The following is a 27,233-nucleotide window of genomic DNA, read 5'->3' on the forward strand; positions in this document are numbered from 1 at the left end:
ACAGGTTTTTTTTTTTTTTTTTTTTTTTTTTTAAGCTTGTTGTCACTAATATGTAAATAAAATGGCTTATCTCAATGAAAATTTTGGTGATTTCAATTTAAAGTTCATGGCACTAACAAAGCCAGCAATTTACTTTTAATTTGTTTATTTACAGCGATTGTTGAAAATGGGTAAGATTTTAAGAGGATAATTAACATATTGCAATTACAAGGTTTATAACCTTCAAATTGTAGAAAAGCGCGTTTTATTTACGTTGATCAAAGATTATCTTTCTTTTTGATATGCACTATATGTTCTCTATATAGTGATTATTTCATGAACTGATTCCTTAATTGTTATAAAAGCGTATTTGGCAGATAAATGAGCCTTTCGGAACTGCTATTTATATTTGATAAAAAGTTCTGGAGAAAAATCGCTCTTGAGAAAATATAACGTAAATTCATAATTGGTATTTGCAGACTCTGTTTGATAGTCTTTGTTCATGAGAGATTATGTAAAATGGAGCATACACCTCTCACGTCCCTATCAATGACTTCAAAAGCAATAAACGACCTGACCCAGAAAGACCAGAAAAATGTATCATATTTAAACTGATACGAAGTGTGGAGCTTTTATACAATATAGCACTGTACAAGAAAAGAAAAAAAATGGCGGCCATTTTATTTCATTTTATTTAGAAAATAGACCACGTGACCAGATTTTATACTGTTAAAAATACTGTTACCTATGTAACAGTACAAAATTCTTAGCCACGTGGTACACTTGCATTAACAGTAAAAATAACTCCCAGAGAAATTATGGGAAATTAACATTACGAAAATAGTGAGGGGTAATAAGATAAACTCTCCAAGTTCATTTGCTTTGCCGCTACTAAAGATACAGGAGATGATAAAATATGAAAAGTCGACACGGAAGAAAATACAAATCAGCAATATAATAAAAGACATATTTTGCAAAAATATTTCATTTAGGTTTCAATTCACGTAATGGATGTATAGTCTGTTTTTATGCTAGGAGTGTTGGTTACCGGAGGTAAAGCGGCTGTCTATAACGTAAGTTTAAAATAAAAATTAAATGTTAATATTATAATTTATTCTGCGATCAGTTCGTGTTCTTTTTCCATTGCCAATTAATTCTCTGGGTGATATGTAAGGCAGTGGTCACTGATATAGGACCCATTGAAATATCTATAAATCTAATAAGGGGTGGTTTGATGAAGTGATTCATAAAACATAATTCTTTTAATATCATTGTTATTGATTTATCAGGAAAGGTAACTTTATTGAATATCCTTCAATATTTTAAATAATTGTAGTAGAAATTTTCTTCCGGTCACTGAAACTGGTTCTTTGACTATATAACTAACTTTATACATAATATAACCATGTAGTGTCATAATTTTGCAAATACTACGTTCTTGTTAATCTACTGTAGAATTTCATGCTTTGTTCAACTTATCTCCAGTGAAGCAGTTAAACACGTCAATAAAATGCTCTGTTTCCATATACATGCATAAGAAATGCAGACGAATATGTCTACCTTCATAGTCAACTCGATTGCCATATATTGCTGAATCTCCCCGTATACTGAAAAAGCTACATTTTCACTATAAATCTTCAGTATAAACTAATAAAGTTGACTTAAAAAGTAGGTGCCATGAATCTGATAGCTAAACAATGCAGTCGGATGACGGATCTATGAAGATCCAGTCTTATTTCTAGTATCAAATCAACAGGATGCGCGTCTCTTTAATACTTTGTCGTCAAACAATCGGGTTTTCCATGGATTTGATAGTAAGATAATTGCCCATGACAGAATCAATTAAATTATTTTTTTAGTAGCGAAGGGAACATGTACAGCGGACCATCGCAAATACATGTAGGACAGGTAAAACTATTAAATTTCTCACCAAAGTTTTATCAACTTATCTCATAACATTTTGTTTTGTATAATTTGTCTATTCTAATATCTTTACATTTAAACCAGAGAATAGTCAAGAAGAAATACCCTTTTTCCACGTAGATATTTTTGCTACTTATATAATATGCTATGTAGTAGTATTTTCTTGAATAGAATGGTGTTCATAATGATCACTTTTGATAAGTTTTGATATAAATAGTTTTACCATTTTTGTCTTCTACGAGATAATTATTTCATATACCACATGACTTTGTGATTTAAACGATCTGCCTGGAGCCGAAAAAACAAAAGAAAAGATCGGTCCAAGCTCCGTGAATGTATTGGACCATTAGTGCGAAAAACATCCTCTCGAGTATCCAGATCTATTGTTAATCTTTAACAACAGCGAATATAAGCTAGTTAAATGGAATGAAGAATTGAAATATTTGATATATACTCGTAGAGTATACAGTCAAAATGTTTTTACTATGTGATCCATAAAATGTATGAATAGAACTAGTTTCATCCCCACTTGATTGAAGCAGCAATGAAATCTTCATCCATTTTAAATGAATATCAAAATTTGCTTTGTATGCATGTATGATTTACCTGAAACGCTGCCCATGATGCTTTAGAAACGTGATGAATGCTCTGTGCGCAAACTTCGTCTCCTACTATCAGAGTAGTGTCTGCGCTGTCAATATAATGTCCTCTAAACATTTTAATTTTAGCGCCCTAAAAAATTACATATTATGTGTATCAATTTTGTAGAGGTCTCAACATAAAGCCATTTCCTTACCTACAAGCAACAAAATCACAAAGTGCTATGTTAAAAGTTCATTTTAGTATTTATCTTCTTTTACGTCTTTTTAACGTTTTTTGACCAATAACAAATCTAAAAATGTGGATGTAGGTATTTTTGTCCTCAAATTTAATGATTATGAAAATATATATGTTATTAAAAATATAGCGCTGTATTGTAATGTTTTTCTACACCGATACAATTAATGAAAACAGCTCACGTTTAAAGACATTATAATATTGATTTAGAACTAGGTTTAACTTATTTCAAAGTGCTGCAACTTCTTACAAAACCAGCTGACAGTCAGACAAGTAGTGGATTCAAGTGGTTTGAAAGGTATTTATTGATTATGAAGAAAAAAGTATCAAGTTCAATATTACAAAGTTTGGCGTTGCACACTGCATGATTAAGATATCTTTATTTTCCATATTCTCTACTTATTCAAGATATTTCGAAATTTTGAAATGAAATATACAAACAAATGGTATAACAAGAATGAATGACCCAATATTTACCTTGTGTACAATGAGTAACATATTGATTTGAGCTTTATTTCGGGAATGAAATCAGGAAGCGTTTTGTCTGCAATAAGATATCTTTTTCATGTCACTTAACAAAAAATGATGAAAACTTTGGAATCACCTAAAAACTAGTTTTTCCATGTTAACATGTGGTCTTTCACCTAATTTTGGTGAAAAATTGTTGTTTTGTAACATTTATAATTTTTTTAGTTAAACCTTTCCCCCATGAGCATATTGTGAAAAATGGCCGTTTTCACTGAAAAGCTCCCTGTTACAAGTTCAAACTGCTATGAAACTATGAAAAATGCTTCAATACTAATCAAACTTGGCACAAATGTTGACTGGACCATTGCCTTTGTAACGACATGCTCAGTCTTAAATTTCCTGTTACCATGGCAACGAGGTGACATCTCAAAATTGCCAAAAATCACTATTTTGCCTCGATTTTTTCCATCAAAATTTATTTCAAAGTGCTGCAACTTCTCAAGGGATTGAGATAGATTCAAAGGCTTTTCAGCGTTGGTTACACGTTACATTATGATCGACCTGGGGTCATTTTTAGCCTCTCACAAGTCCAAAATTTTCTTGGCGATCTTTTGGATGGGGGTTGGCGCCGAAAAAGTGCTCAATTTTTTTAGCAACATTTCTCAAACGAAAACATGTGTTTGGGGCCCAATAGGACATTTTTTCACTATTTGAGGCCTAAAAAAGGGGGGGTCGAAAGTGCGTTGTTTCGCGTATATATGAGGTAAAGGGTTAATAAATGTATTTGAACAGAACTTTACAATGAGATATAAAAATGTAATAAACTTGAAAATTCAATAAGATTACTTTACACGTTATCTCGTAGTAAGTACACATTTATTCATTCATATACTGATCTCAGATAAATGCTAGTATCTCAATATTCAGTCTTAAAATCGACCAGTGTTTAAGATTACACTAAGGCAAGTTGTCTTCATTACAAATAAAACAAATCATTAATGTATTTTTCATTCCGTAAATTACCATTGTATTGGATTACATGATAATTATTTGACACAGGGAGGTAGAAAACAAATATATGACTGCCCTCCCAGCGACCGGATATGATATTAATGCAGTGAATGCACATAGTCAAGCTATTAAACAAAGTGGTTAAAGTGTGACAGTTAAGCAATAATCCATATCTCTAAACTCGGAAGAATATTACAGAGCAGATAATCTTGAGGTTACGTCAGATGGCAAAGAGATCGTTGCCCAAACAGTTTGGAACTTGCTAAACGAACAATTCAAGACTGTAGTCAAAATTTCGGTTAACATGTTTCGTTAAACCATTCCGATGAAATTTGGAAAGTTGAAAGTATATGGCCTATGGTTTACAACAAAATATCAAATACACATTATGTATGTGTATTTCGTTTCAAACTGTATGATAAACAATATACATGCAAATGTTTCCATGTCTAACAAGAGTTACGTATGTAATTCATTTAAACCGGATAATGCAAATATCTCATACATTACTTCTTTCTTAATTTTAGACATCTGGTCATTGGTTGTTTCAACACTTTGCTTCAAACGGACAAGTCGAAGAAAGTCAATAACTGGTAGGTGAAAACAGAAGGGTCCCACTCGATTCGAGCGTACGGGAAACGAAATGGCACTGTGATCCATGTTGGCAGTTCATGTATTCCCATGATCAGAATGGAATCTGTAAAGGAGGGTCAATACTCGAATTGATTAATGCAGTTAAAGCTGGACATCATGTGAAAGTAATGATAAATAACAGAATATCTCAAGCTACAAATATAATCGTAAAAACAGACGTAATTATTGCATTTCTACCAGATATACTTCAAAAATCCAGCATAGAAACGCTGGGTGATCCAACAGGAGCTGAAGGGAAATGGGATTGGATGCTGGTAAATACAAACAGTAAGGTAGAGACGGCAAATTACCTTGTTGGCGAGGGACAGGGCTCGGTGTCAAGCTCGGCTGCCGATATGAAGTGGTTTATAGACCGTAAAGAATAAAAATGGTACTTGATGTTGGATCCATGTCTGTTAACACTGGCTCAAAAGAACACATGGCTAATGAAATTAAAGTAATAAGATGATTGACGATTTTTTAATTATCAACATGTACCAAATAAAACCAATTATGTTAAATTGTAAAACTGCAAAAAAAAAAAGAAAAAGAAAGAATCTAAAACAAAAAATACAAATGCTTGTTTAATAAGTACAAAAGTACGGTAAGAAATATAAGATAGATATTTGTTTAAAAAAAATCAAACAGTTTTATTTATATAATTATTATCCTTGTCCAAATCATATACCCCTTTATGCTCACGTAACGGAAAAACTGATTGGTTAAGATTGCGTTATGAAATATCTACTATTAAAATTAAAATTTATTTGAAATTTCTTTTCAGGATGGATCAGATGTACGATATTGCTGGATAGGTTCCTCTGGGGAGTATACTTTTATGGAAGCAGACAACATCGAATTTGATGGTTCTAAACCGGACTTTGGTGCCCAGCACATACGTTCTGTGCTTCTTAAACCAAATGGCAACGTATACAAGTTTGATGCCACATCAAATAAGCTCACCTGGTTGTTTACAATAACGACTAAATCCGGCGTAGTAAGGAGCAGTAAATGGATTGTTGGCGACCATGCATCCCGTGGACATTCCACTGCTAACTACAGGGTGATGTGGTTTGTCGCCTAATAACTGCTTAAAGTAAACGTAGCTATACATGCATGTGATTAAGGAGGGAAATATATTAGATTTATTTTGATAATTGTATTACACACGCTCTAGCTGATAGTTTTGTAATAGAAAGAACATCGAAACACGAGGCTATTAGATATGTACGAGGGAGCTTGGCCCCAGCGTATAAATAAGATTGCCGAGTGTTCTGAAGATTTATTAAATTGTTCGATTGGCGGGAAAGTAAGAACTTCTGATTAGTCGAACAATACAGTCGGATTAGGAATAATCGGCGATCTGTTCCGAAGTTAAAGAAACAACACAATTTCCATACACGGTTCACTAGGTCATATAATAGTGCTTGCATGGTGATATTGTTACGAAATTACTCTGTTTGAATAGAAATCTAATTAAACACGTTTTCGCTGAAATGTCTTTCATTTAGAACTCTATGCTTGTATAGATTAAGTCCAAGTGAAAGCATGATAATAAAATCAATTAAAATAAAATTATGCATCATAATTATATACTAGCAATATTCTAAAAGCAAATTAAACACTTAAACTACAATAACTCAACTCGACTCAAAGAATCCCAACAAAAAATTCAGTTTATATACCCTTTTGTTTGCGTTATGTGCAAAAATGGACTTGCGCGCGACCCACTTGAACGACTCCTTGTGCGACCTGAATACTGCGCGTGCTTACATCCCGTAACAATGTTCAAAATGGTACACAAGTGGTTTAGGTATACAGCCTGTTGTGCAATACAAACATAAATACAAAAATACATAAATATACATGTTAACATTTGTTCAACTTACAAGTTCGCAGTATATTTACAGATAATACCAGTAATAATATACATTTTAGTGTTGTGCTGCCATAGTATTTTGACGACTTGTCTAAACGTTGCTTTATTATGCGTAACAATAGTCTGATCTCTTCAAATTGTGATGTTGACTTGTCTTAACAATGTTTAATAACTTCAAACAGTAGTATTATCATATCAAAATGTCGTTTTGGCTTGTCTGAAATGTGTCATATTATGTCAACCAGTCGCGCTATTTGGCCAAATTGTGGTGCTGATTTGTCAAAAGACTGCCTGATCATTTGAAACAGTAGTGTTCTCTTATCGAAATTTGGTGTTGACTTGTCAAAGAACAGTTTTATCAAACTGCTATGTTATTTTGTCAAAATATGGTGTTTAAATGCCTTAATATTGTCTTATTGTGACAAACGGAAGTGTTAATTAGCCAACGTATACGACTGAATTGACTTATTATATCAAATATTCGCATTATCTTGCCGAAATTGGGTGTTGAATGGACTAAAGCGTGCCTTTTTATGATAATCTGTATGCTTTTTTTGTCAAAAAAATGTTCTGACTTATTAAAACTCAGTCTTATAAAGTCAAAATATTTCGGTATCTTGTCGAAATGTGGTAATGACTTGTCAAAACTCTTTCTTATAATGTAAAAGAGAAGTGCTGTATTGTCACAATTTCATGTTTTCTTGTCAAAAAAAAACAGTCTTGTTATGTCTAATAATTGTGTTATTTTGTTCAAATTTAGTTATGTCTTGAATAAGCGGTGTCTGATTTTGTTAAACTGTCCCGTTATCCTTTTTGCTTTTTTTTCACGCTCCGCCATCTCTATTCGCGCGGGCTCTGGTCACTTGATACTAAATTTGGACATTTCATCTGGACGGGATAAAACGATTATCTAACATAATGAGATGGCATTTAGACAAGTTAACGTAATAAGCAAGTCAACTTTATTACATGATGGTTCTGTGTTTTAACAAGTTAACACCACATTTGAAAAAGGAAAAATAATACTTCGACATAAAAGGACGATGTTTAGTCTAATTAACACCGGACCTTGACAAAATAAAATGACACTTTGACAAAAGGATAGCAAATTTAGACAAACCATCACCACGTTTCGACGTGATAATATTACTATTTGACATAATAAGACGAATCTAGAAAAGTTAAATCTGCATTTGGACAAAATAGCGTGACAGTTTGACATAATATAATAATGTTTTCGCAATAAGACATAATTTTTTGGCATGTCAACACTAGTATTTCACATAATATGTATACGTATATCACATAATATGTATATTTTCAGACAGGATAACAACAGTTTTGACAAGATAGCATGATGTTTTGGCACAATAGGAAAGAACAACTCCAAATCATACAAGACAGCATATCAGTTTGACAAAACTGGACAATATTCAGAAAAGTCAATATAAAGGTTGAACAATATATCACTACATGTCGACATAATGAGACACGAGTTTGACAAGTTTGCGCCAAGTTCCGACCAGATAACACTACTGTTTCGCATAATAAGACAATTTCGAATTCTAGACAATTTACCACCACGTTTGGACAAGACAGCATACTATTTTGACAAGAAAGACATTCTTTAGGCAAAAGAACTCTCTATTTGAACACAATGACATGGCAGTCTTACAAAACGTGACAATGTATAGACAAGTCAATATTACAGTATAATATGACACAACAGTGCCATAACAAACAAGGATCACATTTGGACAAGATGACACCAAATTACGACAAGATAACACTATTGTTTTACATAATAAGACAATTTTAAGACAATTCAACACCACATTTAAACAATGCTATGTTTAGACATGTTGAAATCTAAATTCGATAAGATGGCGTGCATGTCAGACTTATTAAGACTTCCATTAGGCATTTTAACACCGGATTTCGACATGATAACATGTGGATTTGAAGCAATTATACAATGTTTAGACCACCATGTTTTGAAAAGATAACATGAATATTTGACCTTATAAAACTTCGTTATGACAGGTTCTCATAAAACGTTGGCAAGCCAACACTACTAATTTACATAATAAGACGCGTTTTCGGGACAATAAAACGAAATATAACAACATGAGGCAACTGTGGCGTTCCATAATTTATGGTATTTAAGATTGATACACTTGCATTTAATTAACCATTCTTTAAACTTGTTAACAGCAGAAAAATAAACTGAGAAAATCTATTTTATACAGCTCAACATTAGTACATGCAATCTCCATATAGACAAAGCAGTAAGAAATTTCATTCATAAAATCTGATATTTTTAAGAGATGATGAAGGGCTAAAAATATTTCACTTGGAAAGCTGATTCTACGCGACCTTCACTGGCTGATCATATCTAAAAATAACTGAGCTTTGCCAATGACCTGGACTGTTAATGACCCAATTGTTTTACAACGAAATGAGTAAAGAAATTTTGGCCAGATATACCATCCTAAAAACAATACTTCTTTTCAAATTTCACAGTATTGTAGCTATTATAAATGTTTACTGTTACTTTTTTTACGAATTCGCTTTCACAAAACAAAAAAAAGTTTACTACAGACGATGTTAATTTTTCGTTTAAATAAAGTCGTATTTTGAATCGAGGCATGCGCATAACGATGTTTGTAGGCTGGTTTTAATGTTTTAAGGCTGTAAATGAGATTCATTTAACTCAATTTGATACGCAAAAATGGATGCCGTTGGCAATCAAACTCAACACTGTGGAGAGGTCTGATGACATCTCCAATGACAAGAATGATCCTTAACATTTTATTGACATTCAAAGATTTCATTTTGAAATTTCAAAATGACCAATGAAAACTGTTCTCATATATCCCATTATTCCCTGTAAATTTTACGGGAAGTCAAGCTGAAAACAGACCGGCCTTAGGCCGGCGAAACGCACATATATTTCTTTATGAATCTGTTTAGTTTCCCAGGGTAATCACCCACTAACTTTCCGTTTGCAGAAAGCAATGACATGTTGATTATTTTCTTTACAGTAGAGGATTTTTGTAAGATCATGAAAAATATGAATTATCGAGTGATTTCGATGACATGTTTTAAAAAAGGTGGTGCTGGACAATAGATTTACATTTTTCCCGGCGCATCAAACAACACTTATTAAACTAGTATTGGTAACCATGTTTCAAATTGGGTCTGTCTTCATATGTTTAACTGACTTGTCACAATATGATCTATAAAGGCGTAACTTTAACTCCCATCCACCAAGACAAAATTAAAAGGCATGTATTTAGTTCTTCCTGGAGCGGTACGGGGTTTACGAAATAACATCAATAAAGCCTTACGTTTTGAAAATAATTGTTTTAACTTTTCCACAATTCAAAACGACAGGTCGTGATACTACATGTACATTGTATATATCTCTGCATTGACGAATTTTTTATCGTAAGTATCTTGAAGTTTCTTTTATTATAGATAAAGTAAAGATAAAGTTACTAACTTCATTTGCTTTGTCGTTACAAAAGATAAAGAGGAGATGTAAAATATGAAAAGTTAACGCGGAAAAATACAAATCAACAATATAATAAGAGACAAATTCAGCAAACATATTTCATTTAGGTTTCAATTCACGTAATGGATGTATACTTTGCTTTTGTGCTAGGTGTGTTGGTCACCGGAGGTAAAGCGGCTGTGTATAATGCGTAAGTTTAAAATATAAAAAAATCTAATTTTAATATCATAATTTATTTTGTACACTTTCTAAAACTCGAAATAAAAAAAATACATATTTACATAATGTAAATTAAATTAAGATAATATTAAAATGAGTATCTTTAAATTGTGTGTGTATGGTTTATCGACTAACGTTTTAAGCTTGATTTTCATGTTTGCATTGACGATTTGCGTACGAGTGTTTGTCGTTGTCGGATTTGTTTTTGGTAACATGACATAATGTAGCATCAATGCAATTTCTATATTCGAACAAATGAGTTGTTTTCGTAGGATTGTCCTGTTTCAGTGACGGTCATATTTCACTGACCGATTGAAAAAAACAACAACATCAACAACAACATAACAATGCTGCAATTTCTTTAAATTAATGTGTCTCCGTTCATGAAAAAGTTAAAATTTTTACTATACCGGGGAAAACAAATATTGTGGCAAAAGTTCAGTATAAAGTTAAAACATATAGTGCCTATGAATATGAAATCCAACCATATTTGTAGTATCAAATCAACAAAATGCGGGTCTCAGAAAAAATAATTACATCTAAATACTTAGTCATCAAGCAGATACTTATGTTGTTTTTCTCATTTAAATAATGGATTGAATATATTTGATGGTAAGACTATGACAGAATTAATTAAGTTATTATTTCAGTGGCGAAGGAAACAGTAGTCTATTGCAAACAGGACAGGTAAAACTATTAAATTTCTCAACACATATTTATCAACAAATCTGATAACTTTTTTAATAATTAGTCCATTCTAGTATCTTAAGAATAAATACAACCATGTTTAAACACGTTATAGAAATAAATCGAGCTGTTTCTGTATGGTTTATATGAAATTTGTTTTCTTAAAGAATCAAAAGTAATCAGAGCAAAGCAAAGCTGTAAAAACACCAATAACAACAGGTTGCATACAAAGCGCACTAGGACAAAAGAAGTAGGACAATGAACAGTTGTATATTGTCATTCATTTTGGATGTCTAAGTCAATTCCCGGAAAGTCTATGTCACGCAAATATCAAGACTGTGAAGTCGGAATACCCTGTTTTATGTATTCTTTGATAAAAGCTGGTCTCGATAATGAAGATGCTGCATTATAAATTCAGATAATTCCGAGATGTGCTGTTGGTGAAACTTGCACAATTGACCGAAACTGCCGGGCACCAGATGGGACAAGGTATTGTGTAAAGGACACTTGGATAAAAGGTAAGAGCCACTAACTTTCTTTTCTGATTTTAATATGATTTCGATTTAAGTTGTCCAATGTGAACGATTAGCATTTATTGTGCTGCCCCACAAAACTGTGTCCATGTACATAATTTTTTATCTGATCCTATTATGAAGCGTAGTCTTTGTCCGACAAGCTTGACTATTTGCTTTTTAAGGAAAACAAAAGCACCAAACTCGCATTAGAGACATTATCAAGAATATTAAGGAACATTACTTTCAATTGTAGTGCTTTCATTACTTTCGTGCTTCTTGCCGACATTTTTCTATGTGGCAATATTTTAATGAAAATATGCAGTAATTTCTGCAAACATCTTGAAAAGTACAAAAGCGGTATTTGGAAAAAATATGAGCCATTTGAATCGGACAATATTTTCCTGGGACATGGTTAAATCACAGCGTATACTCCTTGTTCGCGATTTTAGACTGGAAATTAATAAATAAGTTCAATAAAGATCAATTATTGAGGAATTGTTACTTTACAACTAGGAGTTATACAAAAGAGATTATTTCTAGTCTAAGCCCTACCTTAAAACCTATTTTCCGAAATAATACGATTTCTCAGCCCTATTCCTATTGTTGATTTTGAACACCGATTTCAAGATTTACATGTGATATACCAATCGCAACTTTTCGGCCCTTTCCGTCAGTCTCCGGATAAGTTATTATTGATAATAGCCAATATGTTTAGATTGATAATATTCGAGCAAATCCTCTTGATACTTTAAAGAATATTCATGTGAGCTTGAGAAAAATAAATAATATCGGGTGTTTAGGAAGAAATAACAAAGAAATCGTCATTGATGTTGTTATTTTTTCTTGATAAAACTGCCCAAACGACGTGCGAACGAAACTAAGTGCCTGGCCAGTGCTTTAAACGAGAAAAGGCGACAAGCACAGAGGACTAATTCGAACAAACGTCATAACGTAGTTTTAACTGATGATGACTCTTCCCTAAATTAAGGTGAAGTAAACTTTCAAATCTAACATTAATTTTATTTGCACATGTTTCTCAATCTATTAAACAGAAAGTATGATTCAATAATCATATAGAAATTAGGATAACAACGTCTTGTTCCTAAAAGTAAACCAGATTCTTAAAAAAATCCATTTTGAAAATGGTGTATTCTTTCTATGGATAAAATTTCCGAAAAACAATTTGCAAATGATGAGTTCTTTCTATGCATAAAATTTCCGTCATGACTGTTCATTACGTTACATAAAGTTCATAATTTGAACCTTTTATATAAAATAGAATATTACAAATAGGTTTCTTGCCAAAAAGCATGTAATTTTATGTTAGATTTTCACCAAAGGGTATGAACAATAGCCCAAAAATATTAAAAGACAAAAACCTTTCATATCTTTATCGCTATATCATATAAATTCTAAAGCAACCTGCTGAAATTGGCAATTTGCTTCAATTTATGTCAAACATATGACAGGCAGCAACTAGGCTTATTGGTTGGGCCGCCTACGACTCAAGCTTTAGGCTGAAAATTGATGATGTTAGCCATAAAACCAATTCAGTCGGTTTGTCTTTCGATTACCTCCCCTTTCTCGAAAAGTATTTTCCTTTAATACAACGGCTCTAGCGCTGGTAACCAACGCATTAATAGTAAGCAGATACGACAGGACCCTTCGTATTGTCAAGATGAATCTTCGAAATTTAATAGAAGGCCTTATCGTTTTCAGTCCCAGCAACTCCCCCACTGTTCCAGTACCAGATTGTTCTCCTAGACCAGAATATTTGAGGGGCCTAGGTTCAACGCCAACGCCAATAATATAGTTACCTTTAAAACAACAGGTTACTATAAAAACGATGCTTATTTATATTATTTAAACATTGGTTTAAATTAAATTATACTGATCCAAGAGTACCAATCCAGCAGTTTTAGATAAAGAAATATATGAGGACAAACATTTGGCTGGATTGTCGGACCATACAAGTAACCACCTATTTCCAATTTGCTGATTAATTATGTCCGGTGGCTCGAGACTGATAACAAATTTGTTATTTCCACTAACAGCGTAAATGAATTTATCGAACCAGTCTATCGACATGTCAAGTGTGCACAATTCGACGAAGCATGTAGTATCATTAGTTCAAAGTATAGGAAAAATTGTCTGTTGCAAAGCTGATTTAAAATCAGGTTTTAACTTGTGTCCTTTATGGACAGGTGACTTAAATCTGGCGTACTTGGTATTACCTGGGTTATTATGTGCATAACAAAATGTTACCTCAGGGTTCCACCAACGCCTGATTCATTTTCAAAATAATTACTTCTTTCTTAGATTGCCTTGTTCAAAATAACTATTTTTTGGCAGACGTGAGTTTTTGGATCCTGTCTGGAACTTTAACGTATTCAAAAACGTTTGTTAAGACATTTTCGTACCTCGATCTGCGCAGGTTTATTAAAAACAATCACTTACTTTGGGCTTGAGATAAATGCGGAGAATCATTACATTCATGAAAATGTACCTGCAAAAAGGCCATAGACGAGCTTTTGCGGCTTATATCTTCAAAAAAAAATATATATCTTTGAAGGATCTTCAGTCTATAGCATGATAACTAAACTTTATCACAAAGACTATCCCTACTGACAGAGCTTTCTTGTGAAGATTTTATGATTCTATGTCTAAGGTTAAAATATTTTTATTGTATGCATGTAAAGGGAAATGCACGAATTCGTCATCACCTGGCCCCGTGTTCACAAAGAAAAAATCAGGATCAGGATCAGATGATCCTGATTTTATTTTCATTGTTTTATACAACTAAAATTGATGGTATTATGCTAGAAGTAAATGGTACATATTCGGAATATAAATAATTGCTTACTTGCAAAGAAACCAACCTATTTTGGGGGAAAATCAACAAATAACAAAACAAATACAAAAATAATCTGATCAAAATAAGGATCAATTTCAGGATCAAGATCAAAATTTGGATCAACTGTTAAATGCCCATATCTTGTAAAAATAAGAATACTTTCATTCTAAAATTTCATAAGCATGCTATCTCAAGTCCAGTTTTATTAAGTTAATACTGAATATTTAATCTATGAGGATAAATAATTGAGAATATTTGAGTTTTTAAATTTGATCCTAATCTTGATCCTGATCCTTAAAACTTTGTGAACACGGGGCCTGGCTCTTATTTCTAACTGAATTTAATGGGGTCACAATGTTAAATGGCATAATTTGGTCAGATAATACATTTATTGAACTCTTCACCGACGTCTTCGGCGACAATTATTTAGGTTGTGCACATGGCTGCTACTTTAAAGATCAGTGGTGTGCCTTTAGGTGGCCAACTAACTGGGAGGAACTGATTTTTAAGGACATCACATATCTTGAATTCGTGCCTTTTGGTTTAGCACTCAAATTATGGGGCAATGAAATGAAAATTAAAAACAAAAAGGTTATCTTTCCGTCTGATAATAAAATACTCGTAATCAATATAACACCGACATATCTTAATTCGCAAACTTTGTGGTATGATTGGTGTATCACTACAATGACCTCCAACAGTTCAACAGATAGCGGAATATATAGCTTCCATGTCCTTGAAACAGTACGCTTATAAGACTATAAATAGCTACACATCCTCTATTAAGTTATGTCAATAAGCTTGATGATATGGTTGATAACACAAAAAAGGTTGAAACGTATGCTTGAAGGTCTAAGACGAACAAAAGGGTCTAATGATACACGTCATCCTGTAACAGATAACATATAAAAATAATTTCAGCTATACAAAGTGCCTGTCGCTTTGTGTACGAAAACATGTTATTTGTGGCTGCATTGTCACTCGCGTATATTGCACTAATTTGAGTAAGTTTGTCTGTTTGTTTGTTCCATTTTACGCCTTTTCCCAACAGTATTTCAGTCATATATGCGGGTAGTTTCCTAAACATCGTTCCTGGAGAGTAACACCAGTACTAGACTACCTTCCTCCGTGCTAAACTACCAAAACATCTCCCGGGGATCAAACCCACGCCAGAGAACTGGATTAGAAGTCATCGACTCTAACCCCTCAACCACGGAGGCGTATTACTTCACACAACAAGAGGTCATCAAATCATTTCCTATCAACACAAGACATTATCATGGGTTCGAACAAAATAAGTTTATACATGACACATTTGAAATCTGACCAAAGCGGCCATGGGGCTTTTCTCGATATCGAAATTAATAACAAATAAAAAAAATACAACAAGTTTTGTCATGTTAATATTCATTCTTATCTGAACTAGTATCGTTAGTGGCAACATAATGATGAACTCCTTTTTGCCATTTTGATGGGGTTCTTATGATAACTTGTTTGGAGTTCTTATGATAACTGTCACGGAGGTCCTGGAAAACGTTACGGATTTCTGTGGAAAACTTTTATATGCTTGGAGTACTCATGTGAAAAATGATAATTTTTACCTTCAAATGGGGAGTTTGAGGTGTTAAATAAACTTTGATAAATAAGCTTGCCCTACATATTGTATTATGTTTCAGAAAAACCTTTTAGCCCATTTTTCATCGCCATTTAAAAAAACCTGTTTGTTTTGAGTAAAATTTCCAAATTACTTGCTCTTTCGTACATATTGACCTTTTCATTTGTGATATTCTTCGTTGCTATACTTATAGAGGATATTTTTTTTGTTTGTATGTAAGATGAAATTTTATTTCATCGAGTGGGCTTTAAAAACAGTATTCTCACGAGTGGCGTAGCACGAGATGAAATAAAATTACATCTTACACAACAAACAAACACATTTTCTTTTTATTTTATGCTTAAAAACAAGTAAAAACGAAATTTCATTAATATTAACGTTAATATTAAAATATGTTTTCCCCATTTAGAGCCTCATTTAGTCGAATTCTTCGTTAAAGAAGTCTTGGGCTGAAAAATAAGTTCGACAATCAAATGGCGGTGATATTATTCATTTTATTAAAAAAATATGAATGATCTCTTGTGTTAATAATAAAAACAAACAATTCTAGTACGAGAAAAATACCAACAATCTATCCATATTTCTGTTACTTACTGCGAATTTATATTAGACCCAGTTTAAATTTAAGCGGCCGCCATTTTTTTCACGGGATGAAAATAATTGTGTTTTGTTTAGAGGGATATCATTTGGATTTGTTAGTCAAACACCTTTTTAAAAGAAAGAAAGCTTATTTGAGGATTGTAACAAACAATAAATAAGTGTTGACAGAAGTGTAAACATTCAAAATCGGCTAGGAAATTGGAAAACTTGGAATTGTTGAAAGGATGCCTCACGAACGCTGTGTTGTTTACTTATTCTTCGGGCTGATGGCTGCCATTGCTTTTCAAGTTGTCATAAAGCATACGACACAGTTATTGCTCGTAGGATACTTAAATATGCCCAAATGTCATCAAGAGCAGTTTTGCGTGTGGAAGGAATGTATTTTTCAGACTGTAAAAGTGAGAAAAAAAATAAATAAGAGACGATATTTGGTGATTGGTAATTTGAATGAATAGAAGTAATTTTTCGTCTTTTTATAACTTTTATCAATTTCAGCTTTGCTTTTTCTCTGCACAGCCTGACATTGTCAGAATTGACAGCAAAAATAAAATTGAGGTACCACATGGGGAAAATCTTAAGAAAGTATTTTCGTCATTGAAAAGTGTGAAATTATATTTTGATAATTTTCACAGTGAAATTATCAAATATAATTTTCACAGATTAATCAGTAATCCATTGAAAAGCATAAAATAAAGTTACCTAACTTTAATGAAGAGTTGCAAACATAAAGCCCAGACTAATGAATTTATACCCGATTTTTCAAATGTCACGGAGTTCTTGTGATAACTGAAAATATGTCCTCGAGTTCTTATGATAACTTTTATTACTGCAAGTGTGTTTCTTGTGCTTAATTACGACATGTTTAAGATTATTTTATTAGTCAATTACTGTGTAAATAACTGTGAAGCATAATACGCTTATCATTGGCACAAACATTTGATCATATAACGTTGGTTTAGAGTGTATTTCAGTTCAAGAGGTATTTTTCTTACCTCCGTTTCTTGTGTTGTTTTGTGTTGTATTTTCTTCTTGTATTTTTTTCTTGTATTTTATTCTTGGATAGGACTCATTTGCGATATGCAGTGGCTCTCAGGTTCGAACCAGCAACTATCTTCCGGAATTCTCTTATTATACATTTATTTGAAAATAATATCAAAGTTTAATTATTCAAGATTAAACTCTTTTAGTTTACATTAATGACACATTTCTTAATTTATCGATCATTAGAACTGCGTATCTATACGCCAGCTGTGTCTGAGAGCTATAGTTAGAACGCTATATAAGGAGCTGTGTGAGCCCGCTGCGTCCTTTGAGTTTAAATTGCAGACGATTGCTAATAGAAAGACATTGATTAATCAAATGCTTGATTGCAACCGTTGTCGGTGCTCTTGCAACACTTGTCCAAAGGACACCAACAATGTTTGTGTGAAATATCGGACATTACATAACATATGTGACCGTTGTCGGTGCATATTTATTGTGTAAGTTTGCAATATTTCATATTTGACTACTCTTCTCTCCTCTCATATAAAGTTCGAAAATTATTTTTATACCCAGCCATGATGGAAATTATTCGCCACAAGAAATGAAAAAGTTATATATTTTTTTTTGTATTTCCTTCCTGTATAAGACTGATTTTGAAAATAATAACAATTGTTTCAAAGTTTTTCAAACAAGTCTTTTGACCAGAAATGCAAACGGTATTTCAAATTTCAAACAACCGTACAATGACTTCGCAAGTAACCGAAATATTGTTTTTTTTCTTCTTCAGATTATGCAAGCAATCGTACAGTGAGAATACCTCAACTGTGGCAATTTAAGTGTCAACAGTTCTTAACGAGTGTGTTTTCCTCAAATATTCCTTCATTTTCTGGTACTTAGATATAGAACTTAATTTTTCAAGGAGTCAAGCCGGTTTGCACGAATATAAGATATAAAATTTCGAAATTGTTGCGTGAAGTCGACAAAAAGACATATTCGAGAAATCAAAGTGAGAAATCGAAATATTTTACATAATATAGGTTTTGCCACAATAAAAAAAACAACATAAAAATCTTACTAAAACAAGGGCAAGATCTTTACAAATACTGAATAAATTCGCAAGCAAACCCAAAGGTGCATAAGTACAAATGCTGACCACCATTCATGTAAACTTGTAGGCCTACATGTTAAATACTTTTTGAGCTATACATGACAATGTTGAAAATTTCAAAATCATACTAAGTCAAGGACAATAACTCTAACAAAACTGAGAAAAAAAAAACAAATGCAAAACCCAGGCGCACAGCTTCAGTGACATTGATCGTTATTCCTGTTAAGCTGGTTGATACTAACTCAAGCACTCAAGGAACACATAACTTAACATAATGGAATGTTTTTTTTTCTAAGTCAAGGGCAATTACTCTTCAGATACTGAACAAATCCACAATCAAACACCCAGGTACACAACAACACATGTCAACCAAAATCTTTGTAAAGTCTCATGACTTAAGGTCAAATACTTTTTTAGTTACACACGACACAAAAATAGCAAATACCATGTTAGTCATCGGTGCAGTCAATGGCAGTGACCCAATGTTAACGCAAACAAATATCACTCGATCACCTGCCCAGTAACATATAAAATAGTCTCTCTTTTGTGTGACTTATCAGAATTTGATTTAAGTATCACTAAACAGAGCTATATCCTATGGAAATGTTTTATAAAATGTATCAACTGTTTCCATAATGTCATGATTGATTCTAAAAGAGTTTTAACACCGAATGTCTATTAATGTTTATTGAACACACATGGACATTGTATGTAAACAGAATAAATTATTCCGGAACAACATATTATTCTACTATTATAATTTATTCATTTTATTTTTACTATTTTAAATAGGATTTTTATCCATTCAGCAATTATTTCTTGTATGCGCTACTTATTTGTTTGACTATTTACTAAGATATTTCTGTCATACAAGCGCTTTTATCACATAATGTATTGTTTATTAAGAATTAACAACGATTTTTGCAGAAGGTATGCAACTTTATATCCTTTAAAACTACGTTTTACTTTAATTCTTTTACCTTAATATTGTGGTTATATTTCAGAGTGGCCTGTGGGACAGTCATTGTGCAAACTATATAACGGTACCACCGGATGTTCATTATGTTGTGATGGTGTTCCAGAATGTGCTGATCTGTCAGACGAAGAACCTTGCAATAAATGTAACTTGTAACTTTACTTATTATTAGTCGATGTTGTCTTTTGAAAATAATCATCTGGGGGAATAAAAATATGTTATCATTCTCTTTATTAGGAATATTTGTTAGTTATTTTGATAGAGTGCCATTCATTTAATGATGATTATATTCACTTTCACAATAATCTATTGCTTATATCGTGTCAAGCCTCGCAGAGTGACCCCTAACCTTCCCACTTCTCCCCGTCGCTGAGAAGGCACAGGGCATCGGCAGAAGTTTTGAAGACTTGGGATGACGTAGGCAGATAGACGACATTGATGGTTTACGTAACCTAGCACAGGTTAGACGGCTGAAAAGGCAGGCCCATAGCTGGCATAACATCCCTTTTCAGGGCTATCCTTATCCAATGATTCAGGCGTTGATAGTTTTTGCTCATTTATAGCATTTCTTGCTTCCTCATAACATATGCGCTATGACGTATTCATTCGTGGTTTAGTATGTCGAATTGCAAAACAGGAGCACATAAAAATCCAGGTTAGGCTACCCTTTTCATATTGTCACAGGTGACTATAAATTAAAGTTCTCATTGGCTGCCGTTCAGTGACCTACTTTTGACTCAAAATTCATATATTTGGCTAATACACCGTGAAAATTGCATGGAGGTAAATTATCAACACTTTGACATTTCCTGGGTCCGTACTCGACTACGAAAGCTGCTTCTTGTGCCCTTGCAAGCGAATGGATCGTCATTAAACATAGACTACCTACCTACCTACTAACCCGTAAACAGTCAATTATGTTTTACAGTATGTTAACATTACGCATGTTTTCAACGTTTTAGACAAGTGTAAGGCAACATGGCGTTTGGTATTTGAACATGACTCCAAGGGAAATGTTATTGCTGGAAGTAAGTCAGACTTAAAGAACGCTATTAGAAGGGTACGTCTTCTTGAAATTTGTTACAAGTTTAATCTAATATTTTTATTTTTGTCACTCATATGTAATCTCAGTTATAATTATACCTTAATATTATTTACTTAAAAACCCATTATGTACTAGAAATGCGTTAATTTATTCTGAAAACTTTTCATTTTTGTTGAACTATTATAGTTTCAACAAAGTTTTTCATTTGTTAATTTTCAGAACCATCTTTTGCTTCTGTTGCTATTTGGAAATTAGTACATTGATAGTATTTAGTATTTTGTATGGAAGTCAAAAATGTATGACAAATTATTCAGTGCTACTTTCTTCACATAATAAGTATCTAGCATGCTCTAAAACCACTGATTAAATGTTTTCCCTTTCAAAAAAGGAACAAATTTATTAGTTTCTGATGTTTAATGCGCCTTTAATTAAATGGATCAATATGTCATACTTAATAACATATGTCTGCGTTTAAATGAGCTAAACAGAGCAGAAAATGCTCAAATGAGCTTTTTATCATTTGAAATGCATATTCAGACTCAATGAGACAAAATTGTGGGTCACCGATTCAATTTTTATTTTGGTACACGCGATTTTAATTCTCCCTTTCCTTGCGTAATAATATTACAGTGCACAGGCAAAAATTCTTCATGCAAACACTGGTGAGCGATACAATACTCATGTCAATCGTGGCCTTCTTATTTGGAATATTAATAACTACTATGTAACAACATTTTAATGTAACACCAATTACTGACAACGATTTAAAATAATATAGTAATTGAAATTATTTTTTGTCCAATAGGATTGCAGTATTTCATATGAAGCGTAACACATATACATTGGTAAATCGACAAACTGATAATAAGTCTAGTAATTCGACTGTTTATAAAAATAATTTAAAACACAAAGCTAGACCAATTTAATTTTGTAAATACGTACTAATAAACTGTAACCTATACTGAGATTGTGCTCTACTCAGTGTTTAGTAAAAAATGTTAAATCCAATATATTTTAATGAATATGTTTTCTTTTTAATTTAGGGTGCTGAAATTAAAACTTTAACTGAAACATATGGTCATGTCGGCGTTGACACTGTTTTAATAATTGGCGATGAAATTTGCGGACAGAGAATTTTAAGTGTGTCCCAAAGCTCATGGGCAACTTTTCAGGTAAATGCGCTATTTGCTTTATTGGAGAGGACATCAGACAAACCCCTCCATAGTGTTGAGAATGATTGCTGGCCACATCCATTTAAAATTGCGTATCGAATTGAAGTTAATGAATCTCGTTTAAAGCCTAAACACACTAGAACAACATTTCAAAAATTGTTATGTAGATGCTCCGCTTAAAAATACGACTTTACTTAAACAAAAGAAAAACAAATAATATCCAGATGAACAAATCGGTTAATCGAAAAATCAGAAAATGTCATTTAAGTTACATTTAACACCATAGTGGTTGATCATAAACTGCAACACGATTTGTGCTTGAGTACTGCAAGTTGTTGCTTGTTGGGTGAGAAATTAATTATTGCGTTCTTCATTATTGTCATGGACTGACAATCAAACTGAGTAGGCGATTTTCATCTATTTAATAAGTATTCCTTTTTCATGTCTGGTAACTCACCGTTTCTAGATCTTTATGGGAAAGGAGTCGAACTGAATTGCTATTGATCGGACTATCAAAAAATGTAAGAAAAAAATGATGATAATAATAATAATAATAATAATAATAAATAAAACTAAGCACTTGACGACATGCAAAGATACTTCACATTGCAGGCAAAAGCATATTGGTGGTTTACTGTTGTTTGTACAACCGGAGATTTATCGGTGTCACGGTGGTATGTTGGAGATCGCACAAAACCAGCTGACAGTCAAACAAATTTTGGAACTAAATGGTTTGCCAGGTAGTTTCTACATGTTAAACATTTAATTTGTGACATTTTCAATTATTGTCATTATCTTGACATTGAATATTTCAAAGATTAAAAACGATGCCTTTTCTATTCGTCCATGTTAAATATTTACGCGTGATGGAGAATTATACATATTCTTTTGCAGGATGTAGCTATTATACATATACTTGGTGTTATTGCTAACCTCGCACTTTTTTTAAATGGTCGTTTTTCCGTAAACTTTTACTCAAGACGACATCTCCTCATCAACAGCTTATCCAAATTCACAGGAATGTTTCTTTGATGGTCACCTTTTAAAATTGTTCAAAGAATGTATTTCCATTAAGAACCAAAAAAAAAGGTAGAGCTTAGATATGTAGCATGAAATATCTTCTAAAGAGTGTCTGCCAAATTTGTTCAAATAAAATCCCTTGGGTCAAAATTGGCCCCGCCCCTTCCTATGACGGCCTCGTGTCACTCCTTTAAACAGTTATTTTAGATTTTACAGAGTTAATTTTCTTTCCGAAATTTATATATGTTTTGTTGATTAAAGTAAATGAAATTTATACGAAGTCTGTTTTTGTGTGTTAATTTATTCGCTGTTAAAGTGTTCAAAAGAATTCCAAATATAAACAAATTATACGAGTGTCGGGTTAGCGGAAACAATTGAATATCCTATTAATGGCACTGACATAGAATCAGCAGGCGTGACATCAACAAAGAAATATCTCTTTCCGTCATTTGGTCAGCATTTAACTTTCTTTCCTTCCTAATTTAAATACTTAATTACGAATTCAAGCATTTTAATCCTTATTAATAAATTACTTAACAAAATAGATGACACACCTGTACTATTTAAAGTTCTAATGTAGTCAAGGCTATTTGAACAATTTCCAAAACTGTCTGAAATTAAACGGTACCGTTGTAGTTCATGAAAACATGCTTAAGACTTCAATCCTTGGGGTTAGAATTAGACATAATAGCCAAAAAACGAACTATTCTGTGTTAAAAGTTCTTATCACTATAAATAACATTATTTCTTTACGAAGAAAGCAAGAATTTTTTTTTATATTTTTATCCAATTAGAAAGGTTTCTTGCGGGGAAATATTTTAATAAGAAACAAAACAAATATATTTCAAAAATCGATTGTTCTGAAACGTCATAAAATTTCTATCACAGGGAGGTAGAAGACAAATATATGACTGCCGTCCCAGCGACCAGAAATGATATTTATGCAGTGAATGCTCATATACAAGCTGTTAAACAAAGTGGTTATGGTTTAACAGTTCAGCAAGAATCCACATCTCATAACACGGAAGAATATTACAAAGTAGATAACCTTGAGGTCTCGTCAGATGACAAAGTGATCGTTGCCCAAACAGTTTGGAACTTGCTTAACGAAAAATACAAGAATATAGTTAAAATCTCGGTAAACATGTTTTAAAATCTAAAATTTGAGTTTGCAATAATTCTTGTCCAATTGCATAAATTTCAAAATATAATTGCCGATTTTATACGCGTTTTGTTGAAACGTCTTTTGCTGGCCTCATATTATGCAAAAATATATATTTTATTTCCGGGTGTAAAAATTTGGGTAGTAAAGTTTCAACTAAACTCAGCTAAACATGAAACAATTTTCTTACTTCTAGACATCAGGCAGCTGGTTATTTAAAACCTTTGCTTCAAACGGACAAGTAGCACAAAGCACGTATCTCGTAGGCGAAAATACAAGGACCTCAATGGATTCCAGTAACCGGTCAACGAGATGGTTCTTTGATCCATGTTGGCAACTAGTGTACTCCAATGATCAGAACGGAAAGGGTAAAGCAGGGTCGAAGCAAAAATTGATGAATGCCATCAAGGCTGGGCATCGTGTCAAAGTTATGATTCAAAACAGACTGTCCAAAGCCAATTATGTTATTATTAATGGAGATGTGGTAACTGCGTTTTTACCAAATATGCTTAAAAAGTTCAGTGTAGAAACGGTCAAAGACCCAGTTGTCGCTGCGGGGAAATGGGATTGGATGTTGGTGAACACAAATGGTAAAGTTGAGAAAGCGAATTACCTTGTTGGCGAGACACAGGGATCAGTGTCAAGTTCGTCTGCTGTTATGAAGTGGTTTATCGACCGTCGAGAATGGAATATGGTACTTGATGTTGGACCCAGTTCTGTAAACATTGGCTCAAAAGAGCACCTGGCGAATGAAATAAAGGTAAGGGCTCATGTTTATAAAATAAAACAAAACTCTTTAATTATAAGAATGAATTTCAAGCATGAATGAAAAACAAAACGATAGGATCGCTGACAAAGAAATACTTTTGATAATGCATTTGTGTTTTGATTAAAACTATTAAGGACATTTTTTAAATTCCTATTTAGCCTTGATAATATCTCCGCTATATTCATGCAGCTTATAAGATATTAAATACGATTAGCCTCGATTAAGTCTTGAAGTGCTTATTATTTTACGTCCTAACACACTTCTGTCAGATTGGAGCCGATATCCGATACGCATTGATAGGCCCTGGTTGGGAGTTCACTTTTATGGAAGCTGACAACATTGAATTTGATGGTTCAAAACCAGATTTCGGAGCTCAACACATACGTTATGTGCTTCTTAAACCAAATGGTAACGAATACAAGTTTGATGTCACATCTAATAAGCTCACCTGGGTGTTTACGATGACGACTAGCACCGGCGTAGTAAGGAGCAGTAAATGGGTTGTTGGCGAACATACATCCCGCGGAGAGTCCACTGCTAACCAAAGGGTGATGTGGTTTGTCGCCAAATAACTGCTAAAATGAAACGTAGAAACATGCATGTAATTAAGCAGGGAAGAATATATATGAATTTTGATAATTGTATTACACACATTTTTATGCATGCATATATCTTTTTGTATTACAAAGTGTTTTATTTACAATGCGAGAACTTACTTCACTAATTTTTTTGAAGAATGTACCGGTATCATTTAGCACGAATCATGTCCATTCTACCTGGTAGTTAGTTTTAATGATTATGTACCCATCTACCATTGATGAATCCATCGACATTTAAGCTTCCATAAAATGATATTAATATAAACAAAGAGATGTGCATTTAATTATTGTTGCGTTTACAAAATTCTCATAGAAAAAGCTTAAGAATTATTGTACATGTTTTACCTGTATATATGTGGAATACATGCTTTAATTAATAGTTGCTTACTAATACGGCCATAGTGAATTGTACTTTACACGATATTAGCTTTCCAATTTATTCGATTACATTGTTCAAAGCTAAGTATTTGTTTTTTTTTTCATTTGGAAATGTCGCAACACCTCTTTTAAAATATTTTTGTATGGAAAAATTCGGTTTTAATGTAATAATATCGCATAATAATATTTTATAATAGTACTTTTATCAATTTGCTAGTTCGACCGCTAACTTATATTTTCCATTTCATGCTCAAACTGTCAAATAACATTTGTGTAATAATGTATACTTATAGTAATATATATTCAGAAGTTTAAGTAGGGTAGGCCAAAATACTTTATTGTAGGGATAGATTATTTCCTCCTTCAAATTGACGTTATTAAAGTACCAGGGAACTAGACACCTTTTGGGGACAGATACCCATACCTTCAGGAAGGGGAATTTGGCGTCTTTTTAAGGCAAAATTCGGAATTTTATGTCATTACGTATTTAGTGTATTTTTATCACATTTACTCATTACACTATTTCCTACCATTGGTTGCAATAGTTAGTAATTTTCCTACCATTGAAATACATAGCTAGTATATTTTTTGATATAGTCTTACAAATAAAAACATACTTTAAGCTGTTTTAATTTAGAACAAATAGGGAGACAATATGATTTTGAGAGGGGAATGGTACCATATTCGTCCCCAAAAACGACCAAACGAGTGCCCTGAGTACGATGATTAAATGGATTTCAAACTTTCTTGTTAAGTTTTCTTAACACACAAACAAATCAACTCTAAATATTTACAAAAAATACAAAGTTCATGTGCACTGTAAAAATCAGTAAATAGGAAAAATATCACCACTATCACACCTTCAGGGCACAAGTTTAGTGTCAAACCGGTGTTATCGCTGTCTTGACTGCCAAAAAATTTATAGCCAATTGGAACGAGTTCTAATTTCCTCGTAAGGAATTATCTTTATGGATGTCACATAATTCTCATTAAAATGATTCAAGTAGGGTGTCTGCATTATGCAAGACAAGAACATAATTATGATACTTGCATTTAAGACTTGACAGGCCTTAACTGATTGTCGACTTATTACCTAAAAGCGCCTTTTTCTTCATTGAAATACTAACAGCTATATATTATTAAAATTAAGTACAGTTGCATTTGTGTGATAGTCCTATTCAGTATAGTTAAGCAATGATTTGGCTTTTGAACACTTACATGTTGATGTTGATAACCTTAAGGCCTTAAGAGGCAGTAAGATTTAGTTGTACAACATTAATTAA

At 32.8% G+C, this 27,233-nt stretch overlaps 1 protein-coding gene and 1 long non-coding RNA gene across 2 annotated transcripts; both read left to right on the forward strand.

The window, feature by feature from the left end:
• The first annotated feature begins 4,396 nt into the window (after window positions 1-4,396).
• On the forward strand, window positions 4,397-4,843 carry LOC132735648 (uncharacterized). Its single transcript, XR_009626481.1, has 2 exons — window positions 4,397-4,516; window positions 4,746-4,843. It is a non-coding gene; the product is annotated as an uncharacterized LOC132735648 (long non-coding RNA).
• A 5,414-nt stretch (window positions 4,844-10,257) lies between these two features.
• Window positions 10,258-26,025, forward strand: LOC132735645 (uncharacterized). Its single transcript, XM_060722621.1, has 10 exons — window positions 10,258-10,437; window positions 11,117-11,153; window positions 11,572-11,671; window positions 19,834-19,950; window positions 20,768-20,865; window positions 21,894-22,022; window positions 22,635-22,762; window positions 23,931-24,180; window positions 24,401-24,964; window positions 25,243-26,025. Exons 1-10 carry the CDS (start codon window positions 10,370-10,372, stop codon window positions 25,543-25,545), a joined length of 1,794 nt encoding a protein of 597 aa, XP_060578604.1. The 5' UTR covers window positions 10,258-10,369; the 3' UTR covers window positions 25,546-26,025.
• The last annotated feature ends 1,208 nt before the right edge of the window (window positions 26,026-27,233 follow it).

This window comes from Ruditapes philippinarum, unplaced genomic scaffold (assembly GCF_026571515.1).
Source record: "Ruditapes philippinarum isolate M1 unplaced genomic scaffold, ASM2657151v2 ctg2476_1_1_1_1, whole genome shotgun sequence".
NCBI classification, from domain to species: Eukaryota; Metazoa; Mollusca; class Bivalvia; order Venerida; family Veneridae; genus Ruditapes; species Ruditapes philippinarum.